The sequence below is a fragment of the Aythya ferina genome (genome assembly GCF_964211825.1).
Source record: "Aythya ferina genome assembly, contig: HAP1_SCAFFOLD_630, whole genome shotgun sequence".
NCBI lineage: Eukaryota > Metazoa > Chordata > Aves > Anseriformes > Anatidae > Aythya > Aythya ferina.
This window is the reverse complement of record NW_028181015.1, coordinates 21,077-42,021: the sequence shown is the minus strand read 5'-3', so window position 1 is coordinate 42,021 and position 20,945 is coordinate 21,077. Positions and strand designations below refer to the sequence as shown.

Here is a 20,945-nt window from a genome sequence, read left to right as displayed (position 1 = left end):
CTTGGGGGGTCACCTCCCCAAATTTGGGGGGGGGGCCACGACCTTGGGGGCGCCCTCCAAGCCTTGGCCCCGTGCCCCCCGGGGGGGGATCGGGTGGCGGCAGCTGCTCCCGAAACGGGGGGGGGGCGCTAAAAAAAAGGTAAAAAAAGGAAAAAAAAAAAAAAGGGGGGGGGACGCACGGGGCCCCCCCCCCGCCGGGAAACGCCCCCTGGCAGCCGCCTCCGGGACAGCTGGGGGAGGGGGGGGCACCCAAAGGTGCCCCCGCAGCCCCCAAAATTGGGGGCAAAATGGCCCCAAGTTGGGTGTGCAGCACACACGGAATTGGGGGTTTTGCCCAAAATTGGGGGTTTTGCCCTAAATTGGAGGGTTTGCCCTAAATTGGGGGTTTTCTCCTCAATTGGGGGTTTTGCCCCAAATTTGGGGTCTTCCTCTCAATTTGGGGTTTTCTCCTCAGTTTGGGTTCTTGCCCTCAATTTGGGGTTTTGCCCCAAATTGGGGGTTTTGCCCCAAATTGGGGGTTTTGCCCTAAATTTGGGGTTTTCCCCTCAGTTTGGGGTTTTGCCCTCAATTTGGGGTCTTCTCAATTTGGGGTTTTCCCCTCGATTTGGGGTTTTCTCCTCAATTCAGGGTTTTGCCCTCACTTTGGGGTTTTGCCCCAAATTTGGGGTTGTCCCCTAAATTTGGGGTTTTCTCCTCAATTGGGGGTTTTGCCCTCAATTGGGGATTTCCCCTCAAGTTGGGGTCTTCGCCTCAATTTGGGGTTTTGCCCTAAATTTGGGTTTTTCCCCTCAATTTGGGGTCTCCGTGCCCCCCCCAGGTGCTGGCGTGGTTCGAGGAGGGCGAGGAGACCATCACGGCCTTCGTCGAGCCCTTCGTCATCCTCCTCATCCTCGTGGCCAACGCTGTGGTGGGCGTCTGGCAGGTGGGGGCACTTTGGGGACATTTGGGGACATTTTGGGGACATAGGGGGCACCCTGGGGACATTTGGGACACTTTGGGGACGTTTGGGGACACTTTGGGGTCACCTTGGGGACATTTGGGGCACTTTGGGGACATTTGGGGACACCTTGGGGACGTTTGGGGGCACTTTGGGGACGTTTGGGGACACTTTGGGGACGTTTGGGGACATTTGGGGCACTTTGGGGACATTTGGGGACACTTTAGGGATGTTTGGGACACTTTGAGGGCACTTTGGGGACATTTGGGGCACTTTGGGGATGTTTGAGGACATTTGGGGACACTTTGGGGACACCTTGGGTATATTTGGGGACATTTGGGGCCGCTTTGGGGACACTCTGGGGACTTTGGGGACTTTGGGGACATTTGGGAATGGGTTTGGGGACATTTGGGGATGTTGGGGGCACTTTGGGGACACCTTGGGGATGGGTTGGGGACATTGGGACCCCAAAACACCCCCAACACCCCCCCAAATCCCCAGAACTGTCCCCAAACACCCCCAAATCACTGGGAACTGTCCCCAAATCCCCAGAACTGTCCCCAAACGTCCCCAAATCCCCCTGAACTGCCCCCAAACCCCCCAGAACTGTCCCCAACCCCCCCCAAACACCCCCAGATCCCCCGGAACTGTCCCTAAATGTCCCCAAATCCCCCAGAACTGTCCCCAAATGTCCCCAAATCCCCCAGAACTGTCCCCAAATCCCCATGAACTGTCCCCAAATGTCCCCAAATCCCCCTGAATTGCCTCCAAGCGTCCCCAAATCCCCCTAAATCCCCCCGAATTCTCCCCAAACCCCCCGAATTCTCCCCAAACCCCCCGAATTCTCCCCAAATCCCCCCAAATGCCCCCAAACCCCCCCAGGAGCGCAATGCGGAGAACGCGATCGGAACTGCCCCCAAACGTCCCCAAATCCCCCTGAACTGTCCCCAAACACCCCCCAATCCCCCAGAACTGTCCCCAAATCACTACAACTGTCCCCAAATGTCCCCAAATCCCCCAGAACTGTCCCCAAATCCCCATGAACTGTCCCCAAATCCCCATGAACTGTCCCCAAATGTCCCCAAATCCCCCTGAATTGCCTCCAAACCTCTCCAAGTCTCCCCAAATCCCCCAGAACTGTCCCCAAACCCCCCGAATTCTCCCCAAATCCCCCGAATTCTCCCCAAACCCCCCAAACCCCCCGAATTCTCCCCAAATCCCCCCGAATTCTCCCCAAATCCCCCCAGGAGCGCAATGCGGAGAACGCGATCGAGGCGCTGAAGGAGTACGAGCCCGAGATGGGCAAGGTGTACCGCGCCGACCGCAGCGCCGTGCAGCGCATCAAGGCCAGGGACCTCGTGCCCGGGGACATCGCCGAGGTGGCCGGTGAGCGACCAGCGCCTCCCAGTTACTCCCAGTAACTCCCCAGTCACCCCCAGGGCCTCCCCGTAACCCCCCAGTAACTCCCACGTACATCCCAGTAGCTTCCCAGTAAGCTTTAGTGGATCCCAGTAACCTCCCAGTAAGCTTTAGTGCATCCCAGTAACATTTAATGCATCCCAGTAGCCTTCCAGTAACCCCCAGTCACCCCCAGGGCCTCCCCGTAACCCCCCAGTAACTCCTAAGGACATCCCAGTAGCTTCCCAGTAAGCTTTAGTGCATCCCAGTAAGCTTTAGTGGATCCCAGTAACCTCCCAGTAAGCTTTAGTGCATCCCAGTAACATTTAATGCATCCCAGTAGCCTTCCAGTAACCCCCAGTCACCCCCAGGGCTTCCCCATAACCCCCCAGTAACTCCCACGTACATCCCAGTAGCTTCCCAGTAAGCTTTAGTGCATCCCAGTAACTTCCCAGTAAGCCTTAGTGCATCCCAGTAAGCCTTAGTGCATCCCAGTAACACTTAATGCATCCCAGTAAGCCTTAGTGCATCCCAGTAGCCTCCCAGTCACTCCCCGGTCACCCCCAGGGCCTCCCCGTAACCCCCCAGTAACTCCCAAGGACATCCCAGTAACTTTCCAGTAAGCTTTAGTGCATCCCAGTAACCTCCCAGTAAGCCTTAGTGCATCCCAGTAAGCCTTAGTGCATCCCAGTAACACTTAATGCATCCCAGTAACCCCCAGTAACTCCCCAGTCACCCCCAGGGCCTCCCCGTAACCCCCCAGTAACTCCCACGTACATCCCAGTAGCTTCCCAGTAAGCTTTAGTGCATCCCAGTAAGCCTTAGTGCATCCCAGTTACCCTTAATGCATCCCAGTAGCCTTCCAGTAACCCCCAGTCACCCCCAGGGCTTCCCCATAACCCCCCAGTAACTCCCAAGGACATCCCAGTAACCTCCCAGTAAGCTTTAGTGCATCCCAGTAACTTCCCAGTAAGCCTTAGTGCATCCCAGTAACACTTAATGCATCCCAGTAGCCTTCCAGTAACTCCCCAGTCACCCCCAGGGCCTCCCCGTAACCCCCCAGTAACTCCCACGTACATCCCAGTAGCTTCCCAGTAAGCTTTAGTGCATCCCAGTAAGCCTGAATGCATCCCAGTAACCTCCCAGTAAGCTTTAGTGCATCCCGGTAAGCTTTAGTGCATCCCAGTAACTTCCCAGTAAGCCTTAGTGCATCCCAGTAACACTTAATGCATCCCAGTAACCCCCAGTAACTCCCCAGTCACCCCCAGGGCTTCCCTGTAACCTCCCAGTAACCCCCAAGTACATCCCAGTAACTTTCCAGTAAGCCTTAGTGCATCCCAGTAGCATCCCAGTAAGCCCTAATGTATCCCAGTATCCTCCCATTAAGCCCCATTGCCTCCCTGCAACCTCCCAGTGACCCCCAAGGACATCCCAGTAGCTTCCCAGTAACCCTTCATGCATCCCAGTAACCTCCCAGTAAGCCCTAATGCATCCCAGTAACCTCCCAGTAGCCCCCCAATCCCTCCCAGCAGCCTCCCAGTACCCCTCAGCCCCTCCCAGTCCCCTCCCAGTCCCCCCCAGCCCCTCCCAGTCCCCCCCCAGCCCCCTCTCAGCCCCCCCCCAGTCCCTCCCAGTGCTCCCAGTCCCTCCCAGTAACGACGGCTGCCCGCAGTGGGGGACAAGGTTCCGGCCGACATCCGCATCCTCTCCATCAAGTCCACGACCCTGCGCGTCGACCAGTCCATCCTCACCGGTACGGGCGCCACTGGGAGCAACTGGGGGCAACTGGGGGCAACTGGGAGACCACTGGGCTCAACTGGGCACCACTGGGAGACAACTGGGCTCAACTGGGAACAACTGGGAGATAACTGGGCTATAACTGGGGTACAACTGGGAGACAGCTGGGGGTACAACTGGGTACAACTGGGGCACAACTGGGCACAACTGGTCTGAAATGGGGGCAGAACTGGGGTGCAACTGGGGACACACCAGTTTACAACTGGTTGTAAACTGGGACACAACTGGGCACAACCGGTCATAAACTGGGGTGCAACTGGGCCCAACTGGGCACAACCAGTTGTAAACTGGTGCTCAACTGGGCCCAACTGGTTATAACTGGGCCCAACTGGTTATAAGTGGGGCAGAACTGGGCCCAACTGGTTATAACTGGGCCCAACTGGTTGTAACTGGGTGCACAACCGGAGGTGTTTATGCACAACCGGTCCTGAACGGGGACAACTGGGGACAAAAACGGGCACAAATGGGGTCCTAACTGGTGGCAACTGGTCAGAAATGGGGTCGCGACCGGTGCCAACTGGTGCCAACTGGTGCAAACTGGTGCAAACTGGTGTGTGTGCCCGCAGGTGAGTCGGTGTCGGTGATCAAGCACACCGACCCCGTGCCCGACCCGCGCGCCGTCAACCAGGACAAGAAGAACATGCTCTTCTCCGTGAGTCCCCAGGGCCACCAACGGGTCCCCAAGGCCACCAACGGGTCCCCAAGGCCACCAACGGGACCCCGGGGCCACCACTGGGACCCCAAGACCCTGTCCCCATTGCCATGACCCCATAACCATGTCCCCAAAGCCACCGTTGCCACCCCGTGTCAGCAAGACCACTGCGCCCCCAAGGCCTTGTCCCCAAAGGCCACCATGTCCCCAAGGCCACCACGTCCCTGCCACGATGTCCCCAAGGCCTTGTCCCCAAGGCCATTGTGTCCCCAAGACCTTGTCCCCAAGGCCACCATCACCATCCCCATGACCCCAAGGCCTTGTCCCTGTCACCATGTCCCCAAGACCTTATCCCCAAAGCCACCACGCCCCCAAAACCTTGTCCCCAAGCCCACCACGTCCCCGCCATGCTGTCCCCAAGCCCCCCACGCCCCCAAGACCTTATCCCCAGGGCCACCACGCCCCCAAGGCCACCGCACCCCCAAGGCCTTGTCCCCAAGACCACCATGTCCCCAAGACCTTGTCCCCAAAGCCACCACTGTGTCCCCAAGCCCCCCACGCCCCCAAGGCCTTGTCCCCAAGCCCCCCACGCCCCCAAAACCTTGTCCCCAAGCCCCCCACGTCCCCGCCACGCTGTCCCCAAGCCCCCCACACCCCCAAGGCCTTGTCCCCAAGCCCCCCACGTCCCCAAGACCTTATCCCCAAAGCCACCACGCCCCCAAGGCCTTGTCCCCAAGCCCCCCACGCCCCCAAAACCTTGTCCCCAAGCCCCCCATGCCCCCAAGGCCTTGTCCCCAAGCCCCCCACGTCCCCACCACGCTGTCCCCAAGCCCCCCACACCCCCAAGGCCTTGTCCCCAAGCCCCCCACGCCCCCAAGACCTTATCCCCAAGCCCACCACGCCCCCAAGGCCTTGTCCCCAAGACCACCATGTCCCCAAGACCTTGTCCCCAAAGCCACCACTGTGTCCCCAAGCCCCCCACGCCCCCAAGGCCTTGTCCCCAAGCCCCCCACGCCCCCAAAACCTTGTCCCCAAGCCCCCCACGCCCCCGACGCCCCCTCCTCCACCCCCTCAGGGCACCAACATCGGCGCGGGCAAGGCGGTGGGCGTCGTGGTGGCCACGGGGGTGAACACGGAGATCGGCAAGATCCGCGACGAGATGGCGGCCACGGAGCAGGACAAGACGCCGCTGCAGCAGAAGCTGGACGAGTTCGGCGAGCAGCTCTCCAAGGTCATCTCCCTCATCTGCGTGGCCGTCTGGCTCATCAACATCGGCCACTTCAACGACCCCGTCCACGGCGGCTCCTGGATCCGCGGCGCCATCTACTACTTCAAGATCGCCGTGGCCCTGGCCGTGGCCGCCATCCCCGAAGGTGACAAAGGGGTTGGGGGGGGGTCACTGGGGTCCTCGCTGCTCTTCTAGGACCCTTCCTTGACCTTATCTGGCCTTCTAACACCGTTTCTTGACGTTTTATGGCCTTCTAACACCATTCGTTGACTTTATGTGGTCTTCTGAGACCATTCCTTGACATTTTATGGCCTTCTAACCCCATTTCTTGAGTCCTTGTGGTCTTCTAAGACCATTCCTTGGCCCCTTGGGGTCTTCTAAGACCATTTGTTGACCCCTTGTGGTCTTCTGAGACCGTTTGTTGGCCCCTTGGGGTCTTCTAGGACCATTCCTTGACCTTATCTGGCCTTCTAACCCCATTTCTTGACGTTTTATGGCCTTCTAACACCATTCCTTGACCCCTTTTGGTCTTCTAACCCCATTTCTTGACATTTTATGGCCTTCTAACACCATTCGTTGACTTTATGTGGTCTTCTGAGACCATTCCTTGACGTTTTATGGCCTTCTAACACCAGTTGTTGGCCCCTTGGGGTCTTCTAACCCCATTTCTTGACATTTTATGGCCTTCTAACACTGTTCGTTGACTTTATGTGGTCTTCTAGGACCATTCCTTGACCTCTTGTGGTCTTCCAACACCGTTCCTCAACCCTATGTGGTCTTCTAACACTGTTTTTTGACCCCTTGTGGTCTTCTAAGATCATTTGTTGGCCCCTCGGGGTTTTCTAACACCATTTCTTGACATTTTATGGCCTTCTAACACCGTTTGTTGACCCTAAGTGGTCTTCTAAGACCATTCGTTGGCCCCTTGGGGTCTTCTAACACCCTTCCTTGACCCATTGTGGTCTTCTAAGACGGTTTGTTGACCACTTGTGGTCTTCCAACACCGTTCTCCAACCCTACGTGCTCTTCTAACGCCCTTCCTTGAGTCCTTGGGGTCTTCTAACACCATTCGTTGACTCTATGTGGCCTTCTAACACCATTTGTTGACCTCTTGGGGTCTTCTGAGACCATTCCTTGACGTTTTATGGCCTTCTAACACCAGTTGTTGGCCCCTTGGGGTCTTCTAGGACCATTCTTTGAGTCCTTGTGGTCTTTTAACACCATTCCTTGACCTTATATGGCCTTCTAAGACCATCCCTTGACCCTAAGGGGTCTTCTAAGATCATTTGTTGACCTCTTGGGGTCTTCTAAGACCATTCCTTGACCTTATCTGGCCTTCTAACACCATTCCTTGACATTTTATGGCCTTCTAACACCAGTTGTTGGCCCCTTGGGGTCTTCTAACGCCCTTCCTTGAGTCCCTGTGGTCTTCTAAGACCATTTGTTGACCCCATTTGGCCCTCAAAGACCGTTTGTTGACCCCACGTGGCCTTCTAACACCCTTTGTTGACCCCATACGGCTTTCTAACACGGTTCCTTGACCCCATGTGGCCTTCCAACACCATTCCTTGACCCCAAATGGCCCCCTAAGACCATTTGTTGACCCCAAATGGCCCCCTAAGACCATCTGTTGACCCCTTGTTGTCTTCTAACACCATTTCTTGATCCTATATGGCCCCCTAAGACCATTTCTTGACCCCATATCTCCCTCTAACACCATTTGTTGACCCCATATGGCCCCCTAAGACCATTCCTTGACCCCACATGTCCCCCTAACACCATTTGTTGACCCCTTGTTGCCCTCCAAGACCATTTGTTGACCCCTTGTTGTCTTCTAACACCGTTCCTTGACCCCATATGTCCCCCTAAGACCACTTGTTGACCCCATATGTCCCTCTAAGACCATTCCTTGACCCCACATGTCCCTCCAAGCCCACCTGTCGACCCCTTGTTGCCTTCTAACACCGTTCCCCGATCCCACACGTCCCCCTAAGCCCGTTCCTTGACCCCTGGTGGCCCTGTAAGCCCACTCCTTGCCCCTATAAGGCCCTCCAGCACTGCTCCTTGCCCCTATAAGGCCCTCTAACACCGCTCCTTGCCCCCCCGCGCCCATTCCTCGCCCCTATATGGCCTTCTGAGACCGCTCCCTGCCCCGACACGGCCCCGCGGCGCCGATCCTTGGCCTCACACAACGTCCCCGCGCCGCTCCCCGACCCCACGTGGCCTCCTGGCACCGTTCCTTGTTCCTATATGGCATCCCAGCCCCGCTCCTTGGCCCCGGGCGGCCTCCTGGCACCGGCCGCGGGCACCGTGTGCCCTTCTCACCATGCTCCCCGACCCCAAGTGGCCTTCTCACAGCATTCCTTGGCCCCGCGCGGCCTTACAACGCCTTTCCTTCACCCTATATAGGCTTACAAGCCCCCTTCGGGCCCTATAATGTCCTTTTTAAATTTAGTACGGTCTTACAACACCTTTTCCTTGACCCTATATAGGCTTATGAGCCCCTTTTGGGTCCTATAATGCCCTTTTTTCATTCTGCATGGCCTTATAATGCCTTTTCTTGACCCTATATAGGGTTACAAGCCCCTTTCAGATCCTATAATGCCCTTTTTTCATTTTGCGTGGCCTTATAATGCCTTTTCTTGACCCTATATAGACTTACAAGCCTCCTTCAGGCCCTATAATGTCCTTTTTAAATTTAGTACGGTCTTTTAACACCTTTTCCTTGACCCTATATAGGCTTACAAGCCCCTTTCGGGTCCTATAATGCCCTTTTATTCATTCTGTGTGGCCTTACAATGCCTTTTCTTGACCCTATATAGGGTTATAAGCCACTTTTGGGTCCTATAATGCTCTTTTTCTCATTCTGCGTGTTCTTGTAATGCCCTTTCTTGACCCTATATAGGGTTATAAGCCCTTTTTGGGGTCCTATAATTCCCCTTTTTTATTTAGTATGGTCTTGTAACACCCTTTCTTGACCCTATATAGGGTTATAAGCCCCTTTTGGGTCCTATTATGCCTTTTTTTTCATTCTGCATGTTCTTGTAATGCCCTTTCTTGACCCTATATAGGGTTATAAACCCCTTTTGAGTCCTATAATGCCTTTTTTTTTTGTTCTGCATGGCCTTATAATGCCTTTTCTTGACCCTATATAGACTTACAAGCCCCCTTTGGGCCCTATAATGCCCTTTTTTTTCATTCTGTGTGGCCTTATAATGCCTTTTCTTCACCCTATATAGGCTTACAAGCCCCCTTCGGGCCCTATAATGCCCTTCTTTAATTTAGTACAGTCTTGTAACACCCTTTCTTGACCCTATATAGGGTTACAAGCCCCTTTCGGGTCCTATAATGCCCTTTTATTCATTCTGTGTGGCCTTACAATGCCTTTTCTTGACCCTATATAGGGTTATAAGCCACTTTTGGGTCCTATAATGCTCTTTTTCTCATTCTGTGTGGCCTTATAATGCCTTTTCTTGACCCTATATAAGCTTATAAGCCCCTTTTGGGTCCTATAATTCCCCTTTTTTTATTTAGTATGGTCTTGTAACACCCTTTCCTTGACCCTATATAGGGTTATAAGCCCCTTTTGGGGTCCTATAATGCCCTTTTTTCATTCTTCGTGGTCTTGTAATGCCCTTTCTTGACCCTACATAGGGGGTTGTAAGTCCCTTTTGGGTCCTATAATGCCACTTTTTTTCATTCTACGCAGTTCTGTAACACCCTTTCTTGATCCTATATAGGGTTATAAACCCCTTTTGGGTCCTATACTGCTTTTTTTTTCATTCTGCATGTTCTTGTAATGCCCTTTCTTGACCGTATATATGGTTACAAGCCCTTTTTGGATCCTTTACTGCTTTTTTTTTAATTCCTCATGGTCTTGTAACACCCTTTCTTGACCCTACATAGGGTTACAAGCCCCTTTTGGGTCCTATAATGCCTTATAATGCCTTTTAATGCCTTTTTTTTCATTCTGCATGTTCTTGTAATGCCTTTTCTTGACCCTATATAGGGTTATAACCCCCTTTTGGGTCCTATAATGCCCTTTTTTTCATTCTTCATGGTCTTGTAACCCCCTTCCTTGACCCTACATAGGGTTCTAAACCCCTTTTGTGTCCCATAATGCTTTTTTTTCCTTCTTCATGATCTCCCAACACCTTCTCCAACCCCATCCATCCCCCCACCCCTCTCCCTGTTCCCACAGACCTCCACGCTGCCCTCCCTCGCCCCCCACCCCGCCCCGTATCGCCCTCCCTTCCCCCCGCCCGCCTCTTCCATCCCATTCCTCGACCCTTTGGGGGTCTCGGCTCCCCTCCCGGGGGGGCTGAAGACCCCTTTTTGGTGCCGCAGGGCTGCCGGCCGTCATCACCACCTGCCTGGCGCTGGGGACGCGGCGCATGGCCAAGAAGAACGCCATCGTGCGCAGCCTGCCCTCGGTCGAGACCCTGGGCTGCACCTCCGTCATCTGCTCCGACAAGACCGGCACCCTCACCACCAACCAGATGTCCGTCTGCAAGGTGGGTGGCACCCCGGGGGCCTTTGGGTGCTCCCGGTCGTGCCCCCTTGGGTGCCCCCGAGGAGCTTCGTCACCTCCTGACGTCAACTTGGGTGCCCCAAGGAGCTCCCGATGCCCCCTTGGGTGACCCAAGGACCTTTTGACGTCCCCTTGGGTGCTCCAAGGTTCTTCTGATGTCCCCTTGGGTGCCCCAAGGTCCTTCATGACACTCTGATGTCCCCTTGGGTGCTCCCAATGTCCCCTTGGGTGCCCCGAGGAGCTTCGTCACCTCCTGACGTCAACTTGGGTGCCCCAAGGTGCTCCCGATGTCCCCTTGGGTTCCCCAAGGAGCTCCTGGTGTCCCCTTGGGTGACCCAAGGACCTTCATGACCTTCTGACGTCCCCTTGGGTGCCCCAAGGACTTCCAGGAGCTCCCAAATTCATCTTGGGTGCCCCAAGGACCCTCTGACATCCCCTTGGGTGCCCCAAGGAGCTTCATGACCTTTTGACGTCTCCTTGGGTGCCCCAAGGAGCTCCTGATGTCCCCTTGGGTGCCCCAAGAACCTCCAGGACCCTCTGACGTCCACTTGGGTGCCCCAAGGTCCTCCAGGAGCTCCCGATGCCCCTTTGGGTGCCCCAAGGACCTTTTGACGTCCCCTTGGGTGCCCCAAGGTTCTTCTGATGTCCCCTTGGGTGCCCTGAGGTCCTCCAGGAGCTCCCGATGTCCCCTTGGGTGCCCCAAGGACCTCCTGACATCCCCTTGGGTGCCCCCAAAGTCCCCCAGTTGACCCCAATAGACCCCAGTTGACCCCAGTAGACCCCAGTTGACCCCAGGACATCCCAGTTGACCCCAGGACGTCCCAGTTGACCCCAGGATGTCCCAGTTGCCCCCAGAACACCCCGGCTGCCCCCTGACCCCCTTGTCCTCCCCCCCAGATGTTCATCGTGGACAAGGTGGAGGGCGACGTCTGCTCCCTCAACGAGTTCTCCATCACCGGCTCCACCTACGCCCCCGAGGGAGACGTGTGAGTGGTCCATACGGGCCAGTAACGGCCTCCCCTTGGGGCTCCTGTCCCATAGCGGCCTCGTTTTTGGGGCCTCCATCCCCAACGGGTCAATATTGGCCTCATTTTTGAGGTCCCCAACCCCCAAAACCCAATCCTGGCCTCATTTTTGAGCTCCCAAACCCCAAAAAGCCAATCCCAGCCTCATTTTTGAGCCCCCCAACCCCAACAAAACCCATCCTGGCCTCATTTTTGAGCTCCCCATCCCCAAAACCCAACCCCAGCCTCATTTTTGACCTCCCAAACCCCAACAAAACCCATCCTGGCCTCATTTTGGAGGTTTCCATGTCCAAAAAACCAATTCTGGCCTCATTTTTGACCCCCCCACCCCCCAAAATCCAATCCTGGCCTCATTTTTGACCCCCCCATCCCCCAAAATCCAATCCCGGCCTCATTTTCGACCCCCCCACCCCCACCAAAACCCAACCCCGGCCTCATTTTCGACCCCCCCACCCCCCAAAACCCAATCCTGGCCTCATTTTCGAGCCCCCCACCCCCACCAAAACCCAACCCCGGCCTCATTTTCGAGCCCCCCACCCCCCAAAACCCAACCCCGGCCTCATTTTCGAGCCCCCCACCCCCACCAAAACCCAACCCCGGCCTCATTTTCGAGCCCCCCCCGCTGCCTCCCCAGGCTGAAGAACGAGAAGCACGTCAAGGCCGGGCAGTACGACGGGCTGGTGGAGCTGGCCACCATCTGCGCCCTCTGCAACGACTCCTCCCTGGACTACAACGAGGTGGGACCCCCGCCCCAAAACCCCCAGCCCCCCATCACCCTTTGGGGGAGGGTCTCCCGGTGACCCCGGCCCCCTCCCCGCAGTCCAAGGGGGTCTACGAGAAGGTCGGGGAGGCCACGGAGACGGCGCTCACCTGCCTGGTGGAGAAGATGAACGTCTTCAACACCGACGTGCGCAACCTCTCCAAAGTAGAGCGCGCCAACGCCTGCAACTCCGTGAGTGCCCCCCAGCGCCCCCCAGTCACCTCCCAGTGCCTCCAGTACAACCGTGTTGACCCCCCAGTGTCCCCCACAAGGTCATCAAGCAGCTGATGAAGAAGGAATTCACCCTGGAGTTCTCCCGCGACCGCAAGTCCATGTCGGTCTACTGCTCGCCGGCCAAGGCGTCGCGCGCCGCCGTGGGCAACAAGATGTTCGTCAAGGTGAGGCCACCAGCGCCCCTCCCCACGCGTCCTCGCCCCCCTAGCCTCGTCCCTTTGTCACCTCTCGTCCCCCCTCCCCGCCCCAGGGTGCCCCCGAGGGCGTCATCGACCGCTGCAACTACGTGCGGGTGGGCACGGCGCGCGTGCCGTTGACGCCGGCGGTCAAGGAGAAGATCTTGGCCGTCATCAAGGAGTGGGGCACGGGGAGGGACACCCTGCGCTGCCTGGCCCTGGCCACCCGCGACACCCCCCCGAAAAAAGAGGACATGGTGCTGGAGGACTCCACCAAGTTCGCCGAGTACGAGGTGAGGGCGGTGGGCGGGGTCTTCAAGAGGGGGGTTTGGTGGGTAGGAGGGCCTCCGGGGGTTCCCCGGTCCCGTATCTCTGTGTGGGGTCTTCCACGGGTTCCCCAGTCCCATATCTCCATGGGATGTCCTCTATAGGTTCCCTGGTCCCGTATCTTTATATGAAGCCCTCCATAGGTTCTCCTGGTCCCATATCTTTATATAAAGCCCTCTATAGGTTCCCTGGTCCCATATCTCCATGGGATGTCCTCTATAGGTTCCCTAATCCCGTATCTCCATGGGATGTTCTCCCTGAGTTCCTAAATCCCATATCTCCATATAAAGTTCTCCATAGGTTCCTCAATCCCATATCTTTATATGAAGCCCTCTATGGTTTCCCTGGTCCCATATCTTCTTGTGATGTCCTCCACGGGTTCCTCAATCCCATATCTCCATGGGACATCCTCCAGGGGTTCCCTGGTCCCATATCTCCATATGATGTCCTCTATAGGTTCCCTGGTCCCATATCTTTATATAAAGCCCTCCAAAGCTTCCCTGGTCCCATATCCCCACCCAACACCCTCCATGGGTTCCCTGGTCCTATATCTCCATATGAAGCCCTCCACGACTTCCCCAGTCCCGTATCTCCATATGAAGCCCTCTATAGGTTCCCTGGTCCCATATCTCCATATAAAGCCCTCCATGGGTTCCTCAATCCCATATCTCCATGGGACATCCTCTATGGGTTCCCCGGTCCCATATCCCCACCCAACGCCCTCCATGGGTTCCCTGGTCCCGTATCTCCACATAAAGTCCTCTATAGGTTCCTTGGTCCCATATCTCCATGGGATGCCCTCCACAGCTTCCCTGGTCCCATATCTCCATATGAAGTCCTCTATAGGTTCCCTGGTCCCATATCTCCATGGGATGCCCTCCACGGGTTCCCTGGTCCCATATCTTTATATGAAGCCCTCCATAGGTTCTCCTGGTCCCATACCTCCATATAAAGCCCTCTATAGGTTCTCTGGTCCCATATCTTTATATGAAGCCCTCTATGGGTTCCCCGGTCCCATATCCCCACCCAACGCCCTCCACAGGTTCCCTGGTCCCATATCTCCATATAAAGCCCTCTATAGGTTCCCTGGTCCCATATCCCCACCCAACACCCTCCACGGGTTCCTCAATCCCATATCTTTATATGAAGCCCTCTATAGGTTCCCTGGTCCCATATCTCCATGGGACATCCTCCATGGGTTCCCTGGTCCCATATCTTTCTATACAGCCCTCCACAGCTTCCCCGGTCCCATATCCCCACCCAACGCCCTCCACAGGTTCCCTGGTCCCATATCTCCATATAAAGCCCTCTATAGGTTCCCCGGTCCCATACCTTTCTATACAGCCCTCCACAGCTTCCCCGGTCCCATATCCCCTCCCCACCCCCCTTTTTATCCCCCCCCCCAGACCGACCTGACCTTCGTGGGCTGCGTGGGGATGCTGGACCCGCCGCGCAAGGAGGTGATGGGCTCCATCCGGCTGTGCCGCGACGCCGGCATCCGCGTCATCATGATCACGGGCGACAACAAGGGCACGGCCATCGCCATCTGCCGCCGCATCGGCATCTTCAGCGAGGAAGAGGAGGTGACGGGGCGCGCCTACACCGGCCGCGAGTTCGACGACCTGCCCCCCGCCGAGCAGCGCGAGGCCTGCCGCCGCGCCTGCTGCTTCGCCCGCGTCGAGCCCACCCACAAGTCCAAGATCGTCGAGTTCCTGCAGTCCTTCGACGAGATCACCGCCATGGTGAGGGCGCGGCGACGACGACGACGACGACGACGCGGGGTTCGGGGGGTCCGGGGGGGTGGTGGTAGGCTCTTTGGGGTTCGGGGAGGGGTCGGTGGTGGGGTTTTGGGGTCCTGTCGTAAGGCTGATGTGGGTTTTTGGGGTCTTGGTATCATCGTGATGTGGTTTTGGGGTTCCACCAGCACACCCAACTTGGTTTTGGGGTCCCACCATCATCCTGATGTGGTTTTGGGGTCCCACCGTCATCATTCTGATGTGGTTTTGGGGTCCTGTCGTAAGGCTGATGTGGTTTTGGGGTCTTGGTATCATCGTGATGTGGTTTTGGGGTTCCACCATCATCATTCTGACATGATTTTGGGGTCCCGTGATCATCCTGATGTGGTTTTGGGGTCCCATTGTAAGCCTGACATGGTTTTGGGGGTCTTACCATCATCAAGACATGGTTTTGGGGTCCCACCATCATCATCCTGACATGATTTTGGGGTCCCGTGATCATCCTGATGTGGTTTTGGGGTCCTACCATCATCCTGATATGGTTTGTGTTGCCAACTGCCGATGACGGCGTTGGGGACGTCATCGATGACATTTTTGGGGACATTCTTGGTGGTTTTGTTGATGACTGTTGATGATGGCGTTGGGCGCACTGTTGGCGATCGCGCCAATGACGGCGTTGGGGCCGTCATCGTTGACATTTTTGGGGACACCGTTGGCGATCACATTGGTGACAACATTGGGGACGTCATCAATGACATTTTTGGGGACATTCTTGGTGGTTTTGTTGATGACTGTTGATGACAGCGTTGGGGACGCCGTTGGCGATCCCACCGATGACGGCGTTGAGGATGTCACCGTTGACATTTTTGGAGACGCCGTCGACGATCCCATCACCAACTCTTGGCAACCGCTTTGGGGACAACGTCGGTGCCCCCCTCGCCCCGTGCCCGCCCCGTAACCCCCCCAAAACCCTCTCCCCGCAGACCGGCGACGGCGTGAACGACGCGCCGGCGCTGAAGAAGGCCGAGATCGGCATCGCCATGGGCTCGGGGACGGCGGTGGCCAAGACGGCGTCGGAGATGGTGTTGGCCGACGACAACTTCTCCACCATCGTGGCGGCCGTGGAGGAGGGCCGGGCCATCTACAACAACATGAAGCAGTTCATCCGCTACCTCATCTCCTCCAACGTGGGCGAGGTGGTCTGGTGAGCCCCGCCCCTCCCAGTTGCCTCCCAGTTGCCTCCCGGTTGGTTGCCTCCCAGTTGGTTGCCTCGCGCTTCCCCGGATCCCGCCAGTTCGCACTGGTGTCTACCACTCCCTCCCAGTCCGCCCAGTTCTCCCAACTCCTCCCAGTCTCTCCAAGTTCCCCCACTCCTCCCAGTCACTCCCAGTCCCTCCCAGTCCCTCCCAGTTCCCCCCACTCCTCCCAGTCACTCCCAGTCCCTCCCAGTTCCTCCAACTCCCTCCAAGTCCACCCAGTCCCTCCAAGTTCCCCCCACTCCTCCCAGTCACTCCCAGTTCCTCCCAGTCACTCCCAGTCCCCCCAAGTCCCCCCCACTCCTCCCAGTCACTCCCAGTCACTCCCAGTTCCCCCCACTTCTCCCAGTCACTCCCAGTTCCTCCCAGTCCCTCCCAGTTCCCCCCATTTCCCCCACTCCCCCCTAATTTCTCCCATTTCCCCCATTCCCCCCACCCCCCCCATTCCCCCAATTTCCCCTATTTTCCCCCATTTTCCCCCCTTCCCCCCACCCCCCCAATTTCCCCAATTTCCCCCATCCCCCCTAATTTCCCTTATTTCCCCCTATTTTCCCCCATTCCCCCTACCCCTCCAATTCCTCCAATTTCCCCAATTTCCCCCAATTTTCCCCCATTCTCCCCACCCCCCCAATTTCCCCCATTCCCCCCATTCTCCCCATTTCCCCCATTCCCCCTAATTTCCCTTATTTCCCCCATTCCCCCCATTCTCCCAATTTCCCCCAATTTTCCCCAATTTCCCCATTTTCCCCCAACTTTCCCCCATTTCCCCATCCCCCCTAATTTCCCTTATTTCCCCCTATTTTCCCCCATTCCCCCTACCCCCCCAATTTCCCCCATTCCCCCCATTCTCCCCATTTCCCCCATCCCCCCTAATTTCCCTTATTCCCCCAATTTCCCCCCACTCCCCCAATTTCCCCAATTTCCCCCAACTTTCCCCCATTTCCCTTTCCCCTCTAATTTCCCTTATTCCCCCAATTTCCCCCCACTCCCCCAATTTCCCCAATTTCCCCCAACTTTCCCCCATTTCCCTTTCCCCTCTAATTTCCCTTATTTCCCCCAATTTCCCCCATTCCCCCCACCCCCCCAATTTCCCCTAATTTTCCCCCATTCCCCCCAATCCCCCCAATTCCCCCCAATTCCCCCAATTCCCCCCACCCCCCTAATTTCCCTTATTCCCCCCAATTTTCCCCAATTCCCCCGATTCCCCCAATTTCCCCCAATTTCCCTTATTCCCCCCATCCCCCCCCACTCCCCCCAACCCCCCCCATCCCCCCCCACCCCCCCCACTCCCCCCACCCCCCCCACCCCCCCCGACCCCCCCCCAGCATCTTCCTGACGGCGGCGCTGGGGCTGCCGGAGGCGCTGATCCCGGTGCAGCTGCTCTGGGTCAACCTGGTGACGGACGGGCTCCCGGCCACCGCGCTGGGCTTCAACCCCCCCGACCTGGACATCATGGACAAGCCCCCCCGCAGCCCCAAGGAGCCCCTCATCAGCGGCTGGCTCTTCTTCCGCTACCTGGCCATCGGGGGTGAGCCTCGGACCCCCCCCCGGGCCCCCCCCGGGCCCCCCTCCCCCGGCCCGGCGCGGCGCCGACGCGGTTTCTCGCCGTAGGGTACGTGGGGGCCGCCACCGTGGGGGCCGCTGCTTGGTGGTTTCTCTACGCCGAGGACGGGCCCGGCGTCTCCTACCACCAGCTGGTGAGTTGGGGGGGGTGGGGAGGGGGTGGGGGGGGGTTGGGGGGCGTTGGGGGGGGGTTGGGGGGTCATGGTGGTCATTGGGTGGTCATCGTGGTCATTGGGTGGTCATCGTGGTGTTGGGTTGGTCATGGTGGTTGGGTTGGTCATGGCGATGGTTGGGGGGTCATCATGGTGGTCATTGAGTTGGTCATGGTGGTCATTGGGTGGTCATCATGGTTGGGGGGTCATGGTGGTGTTGGGTTGGTCATCGTGGTTGGGGGGTCATGGTGGTGTTGGGTTGGTCATTGGGTGGTTGGGTTGGTCATTGGGTGGTTGGGTTGGTCATCATGGTTGTGGGGTCATGGTGGTTGGGTGGTCATGGCGACACCCCCCCCACCCTAATAATGCCCCCCCAACCCCAACAACACCCCCACCACCACGTTGACCCTACCATCGCGTTGATGTCCCCAACCACCGCGTTGACTTCCTACCCACCTCGTTGACCTCCCCCCCATCACGTTGACCCCCCACCACCTCGGTGACGCCCCCCACCACCCCACCATCACCCCCCCCACCCCAATAACACCCCCCCAACCCCAACAACACCCCCACCACCGCGTTGACCCTACCATCGCGTTGACTTCCTCCCCACCTCATTGACCTCCCCCCATCACATTGACCCCCCACCACCCCGCCATCACCCCCCCACCCCAATAACGCCCCCCCCACCCCAATAACGCCCCCCCCCCGTGCCCCCAGACCCACTTCATGCAGTGCACGGAGCACAACGCCGAGTTCGAGGGCCTGGACTGCGACATCTTCGAGTCGCCGGTGCCCATGACCATGGCGCTCTCCGTGCTGGTCACCATCGAGATGTGCAACGCCCTCAACAGGTAGGGGACATGGGACAAATTGGGGGGGGGTCACAGGGGTCCGGGTGCCACCACGGCCTCGTGTCCCCCTCCCCGCAGCCTCTCGGAGAACCAATCGCTGGTGCGGATGCCGCCGTGGGTCAACATCTGGTTGGTGGGCTCCATCTGCCTCTCCATGTCCCTGCACTTCGTCATCCTCTACGTCGACCCCCTGCCCGTAAGGAGGGGGTTTTGGGGGGGGTTTTGGGGTTTTTTTTTTGGGGGGAGGGTCCCGGGGGGCTGAGGGTGGTCGCGGTGCCCCCGCAGATGATCTTCAAGCTGACGCCGCTGGACCTGGTGCACTGGCTGATGGTGCTGAAGATTTCCTTCCCCGTCATCCTCCTGGACGAGGCCCTCAAGTTCGTGGCCAGGAACTACCTGGAGGGTGAGGAGCGGGACCCCACGGCCCCACTGGTGGCCCCCATGGTGGCCCCGATGGCCCCAGTGGTGGCCCCAGTGGCCCCAGTGTCCCCAACGGCCCCATAGCCACGGCCCTGTATGGATACGGCCCCCTATTTCCACATCTCTTTGTCCCCGTGTCCCAATGACCCCATGTCCCCAAATTTCATTGTCCCCATGTCCCTACATCTCCATGTCCCCCTGTCCCCAAATTTCATTGTCCCCCTGTCCCAATGTCCCCATATCTCCATATCTCCATATCTCATTGTCCCCCTGTCCCCATATCTCCATGTCCCCGTGTCCCCGTGTCCCCAAATTTCATTGTCCCCATGTCCCCAAATTTCATTGTCCCCATGTCCCCACATCTCCATGTCCCCATGTCCCCAAATTTCATTGTCCCCATGCCCCAATGTCCCCATATCCCCATATCTCATTGTCCCTATATCCCAATGTCCCCCTGTCCCCATATCTCATTGTCCCCATGTCCCTACATCTCCATGACCCCACATCCCCACATCTCCATGTCCCCATGCCCCTGTGTCCCCAAATTTCATTGTCCCCATGTCCCTACATCTCCATGTCCCCCTGTCCCCACATCCCATCTCCTTGTCCCCATATCCCAATGTCCCCATATCTCCATATCTCATTGTCCCCATGTCCCCACATCTCCATGTCCCCGTGTCCCTACATCTCCATGTCCCCCTGTCCCCACATCTCATTGTCCCCATATCCCAATGTCCCCCTATCTCCAAACTTCATTGTCCCCATCACCCCCATCCTCATCATCCCCGTTGTCCCCCTCCCGTTGTCCCCCCATCGTCCCCATCCTCATCACCCCCCCGTGTCCCCAAACTGTCCCCAAATTGTCTCCATCTCCCCCCCGTAGCGTAACCTCGCGGCCCCTCCGCCGTCCTCGCGCCCGGCCGCAGGTACCCCCAGACCCCCCCTGTCCCCCCAAATGTCCCCATCACCCCCCCCGTGTCCCCCTGTCACCCCAAATGTCCCCATCACCCCCGTGTGTCACCCCCCTGTGTCCCCATTGACCCATTTTTGTGTCCCCATCACCCCAAATGTCCCCCTAAATGTCCCCATCACCCCATGGCCATGTCCCCATCACCCCAAATGTCACCCTAAATGTCCCCCTCACCCCCTTTTTGTGTCCCCATCACCTCCATGTGTCACCTCCAGGTGTCCCCATCACCCAAATTTCCCCCCAAATGTCCCCATCGCCCCCATTTTTGTGTCCCCATCACCTCCAGGTGTCACCCCAAATGTCCCCATCACCCCAAATGTCCCCCCAGATGTCCCCATCACCCCAATGTCACCCCAAATGTCCCCCAAAATGTCCCCATTGTCCCATTTTTATGTCCCCATCACCCCAAATGTGACCCCAAATGTCCCCCCCACCCCCTTTTGTGTCCCCATCACCCCAAATGTCCCCCAAAATGTCCCCATTGCCCCCTTTTTGTGTCCCCCTCCCCCCTTTCTGTGTCCCCCCCACCCCCCAGTACCCCCCAGTACCCCCCAGTATCCCCAGTGTCTCCGTGTCCCCCCCCCCGGGCAGGGCAGTGACAAAGTGGGGGTGGGGAGGGGTGAGGGTGGGGGGGTGGGGGGAGGGGCTCACCCCCACCCCCCCCTCTGACGTCATCGCCCCTCCCCCACCCAGCAGCGGACACCGAGGACACCCGGAAGAAGCGGAAGTGACCCCGGGGGCCCCCCCCACCCCCCCGCGCCGTGGGGCAGCCCCGCCCCCAGCTATGGGGCAGCCCCACACCTTGGGGTCCCCCCCTACCCCCGCGCCGTGGGGCAGCCCCACACCTTGGGCCCCCCCCCCCCCAAGAGGCGCCGCTTATTTATTGCCAATAAAGGGAACCCCCCAAAACGCCGCCTCCCATTGGCTGG

General features: G+C 57.9%; 1 protein-coding gene across 2 annotated transcripts; it reads left to right on the top strand.

Annotated features, from left to right (window-relative positions):
* The first annotated feature begins 806 nt into the window (after window positions 1-806).
* ATP2A1 (ATPase sarcoplasmic/endoplasmic reticulum Ca2+ transporting 1) lies at window positions 807-20,809 on the top strand. 2 transcript variants are annotated; one of them, XM_084540415.1, is made up of 20 exons: window positions 807-922; window positions 2,185-2,323; window positions 4,008-4,088; window positions 4,699-4,784; window positions 5,860-6,157; window positions 10,360-10,526; window positions 11,441-11,529; window positions 12,203-12,305; window positions 12,389-12,520; window positions 12,601-12,726; window positions 12,813-13,031; window positions 14,472-14,807; window positions 15,785-16,005; window positions 17,383-17,585; window positions 17,669-17,754; window positions 18,493-18,626; window positions 18,705-18,822; window positions 18,912-19,029; window positions 19,930-19,972; window positions 20,713-20,809. In XM_084540415.1, exons 2-19 carry the CDS (start codon window positions 2,236-2,238, stop codon window positions 19,932-19,934), a joined length of 2,610 nt encoding a protein of 869 aa, XP_084396541.1. In that variant the 5' UTR covers window positions 807-922; window positions 2,185-2,235; the 3' UTR covers window positions 19,935-19,972; window positions 20,713-20,809. The 2 variants fall into 2 exon arrangements, with proteins under 2 accessions (XP_084396541.1, XP_084396540.1); XM_084540414.1 differs by having other exon boundaries at window positions 20,710-20,806.
* Window positions 20,810-20,945: the final 136 nt, after the last annotated feature.

Coding starts and splice junctions, on each gene's coding strand:
- ATP2A1 (XM_084540415.1), top strand. CDS start 2,236: ATGGGCAAGGTGTACCGCGCCGACCGCAGCGCCGTGCAGCGCATCAAG. Junction 4,089..4,698: donor CGACCAGTCCATCCTCACCG/GTACGGGCGCCA, acceptor GTGTGCCCGCAG/GTGAGTCGGTGTCGGTGATC. Junction 4,785..5,859: donor AGAAGAACATGCTCTTCTCC/GTGAGTCCCCAG, acceptor CCACCCCCTCAG/GGCACCAACATCGGCGCGGG.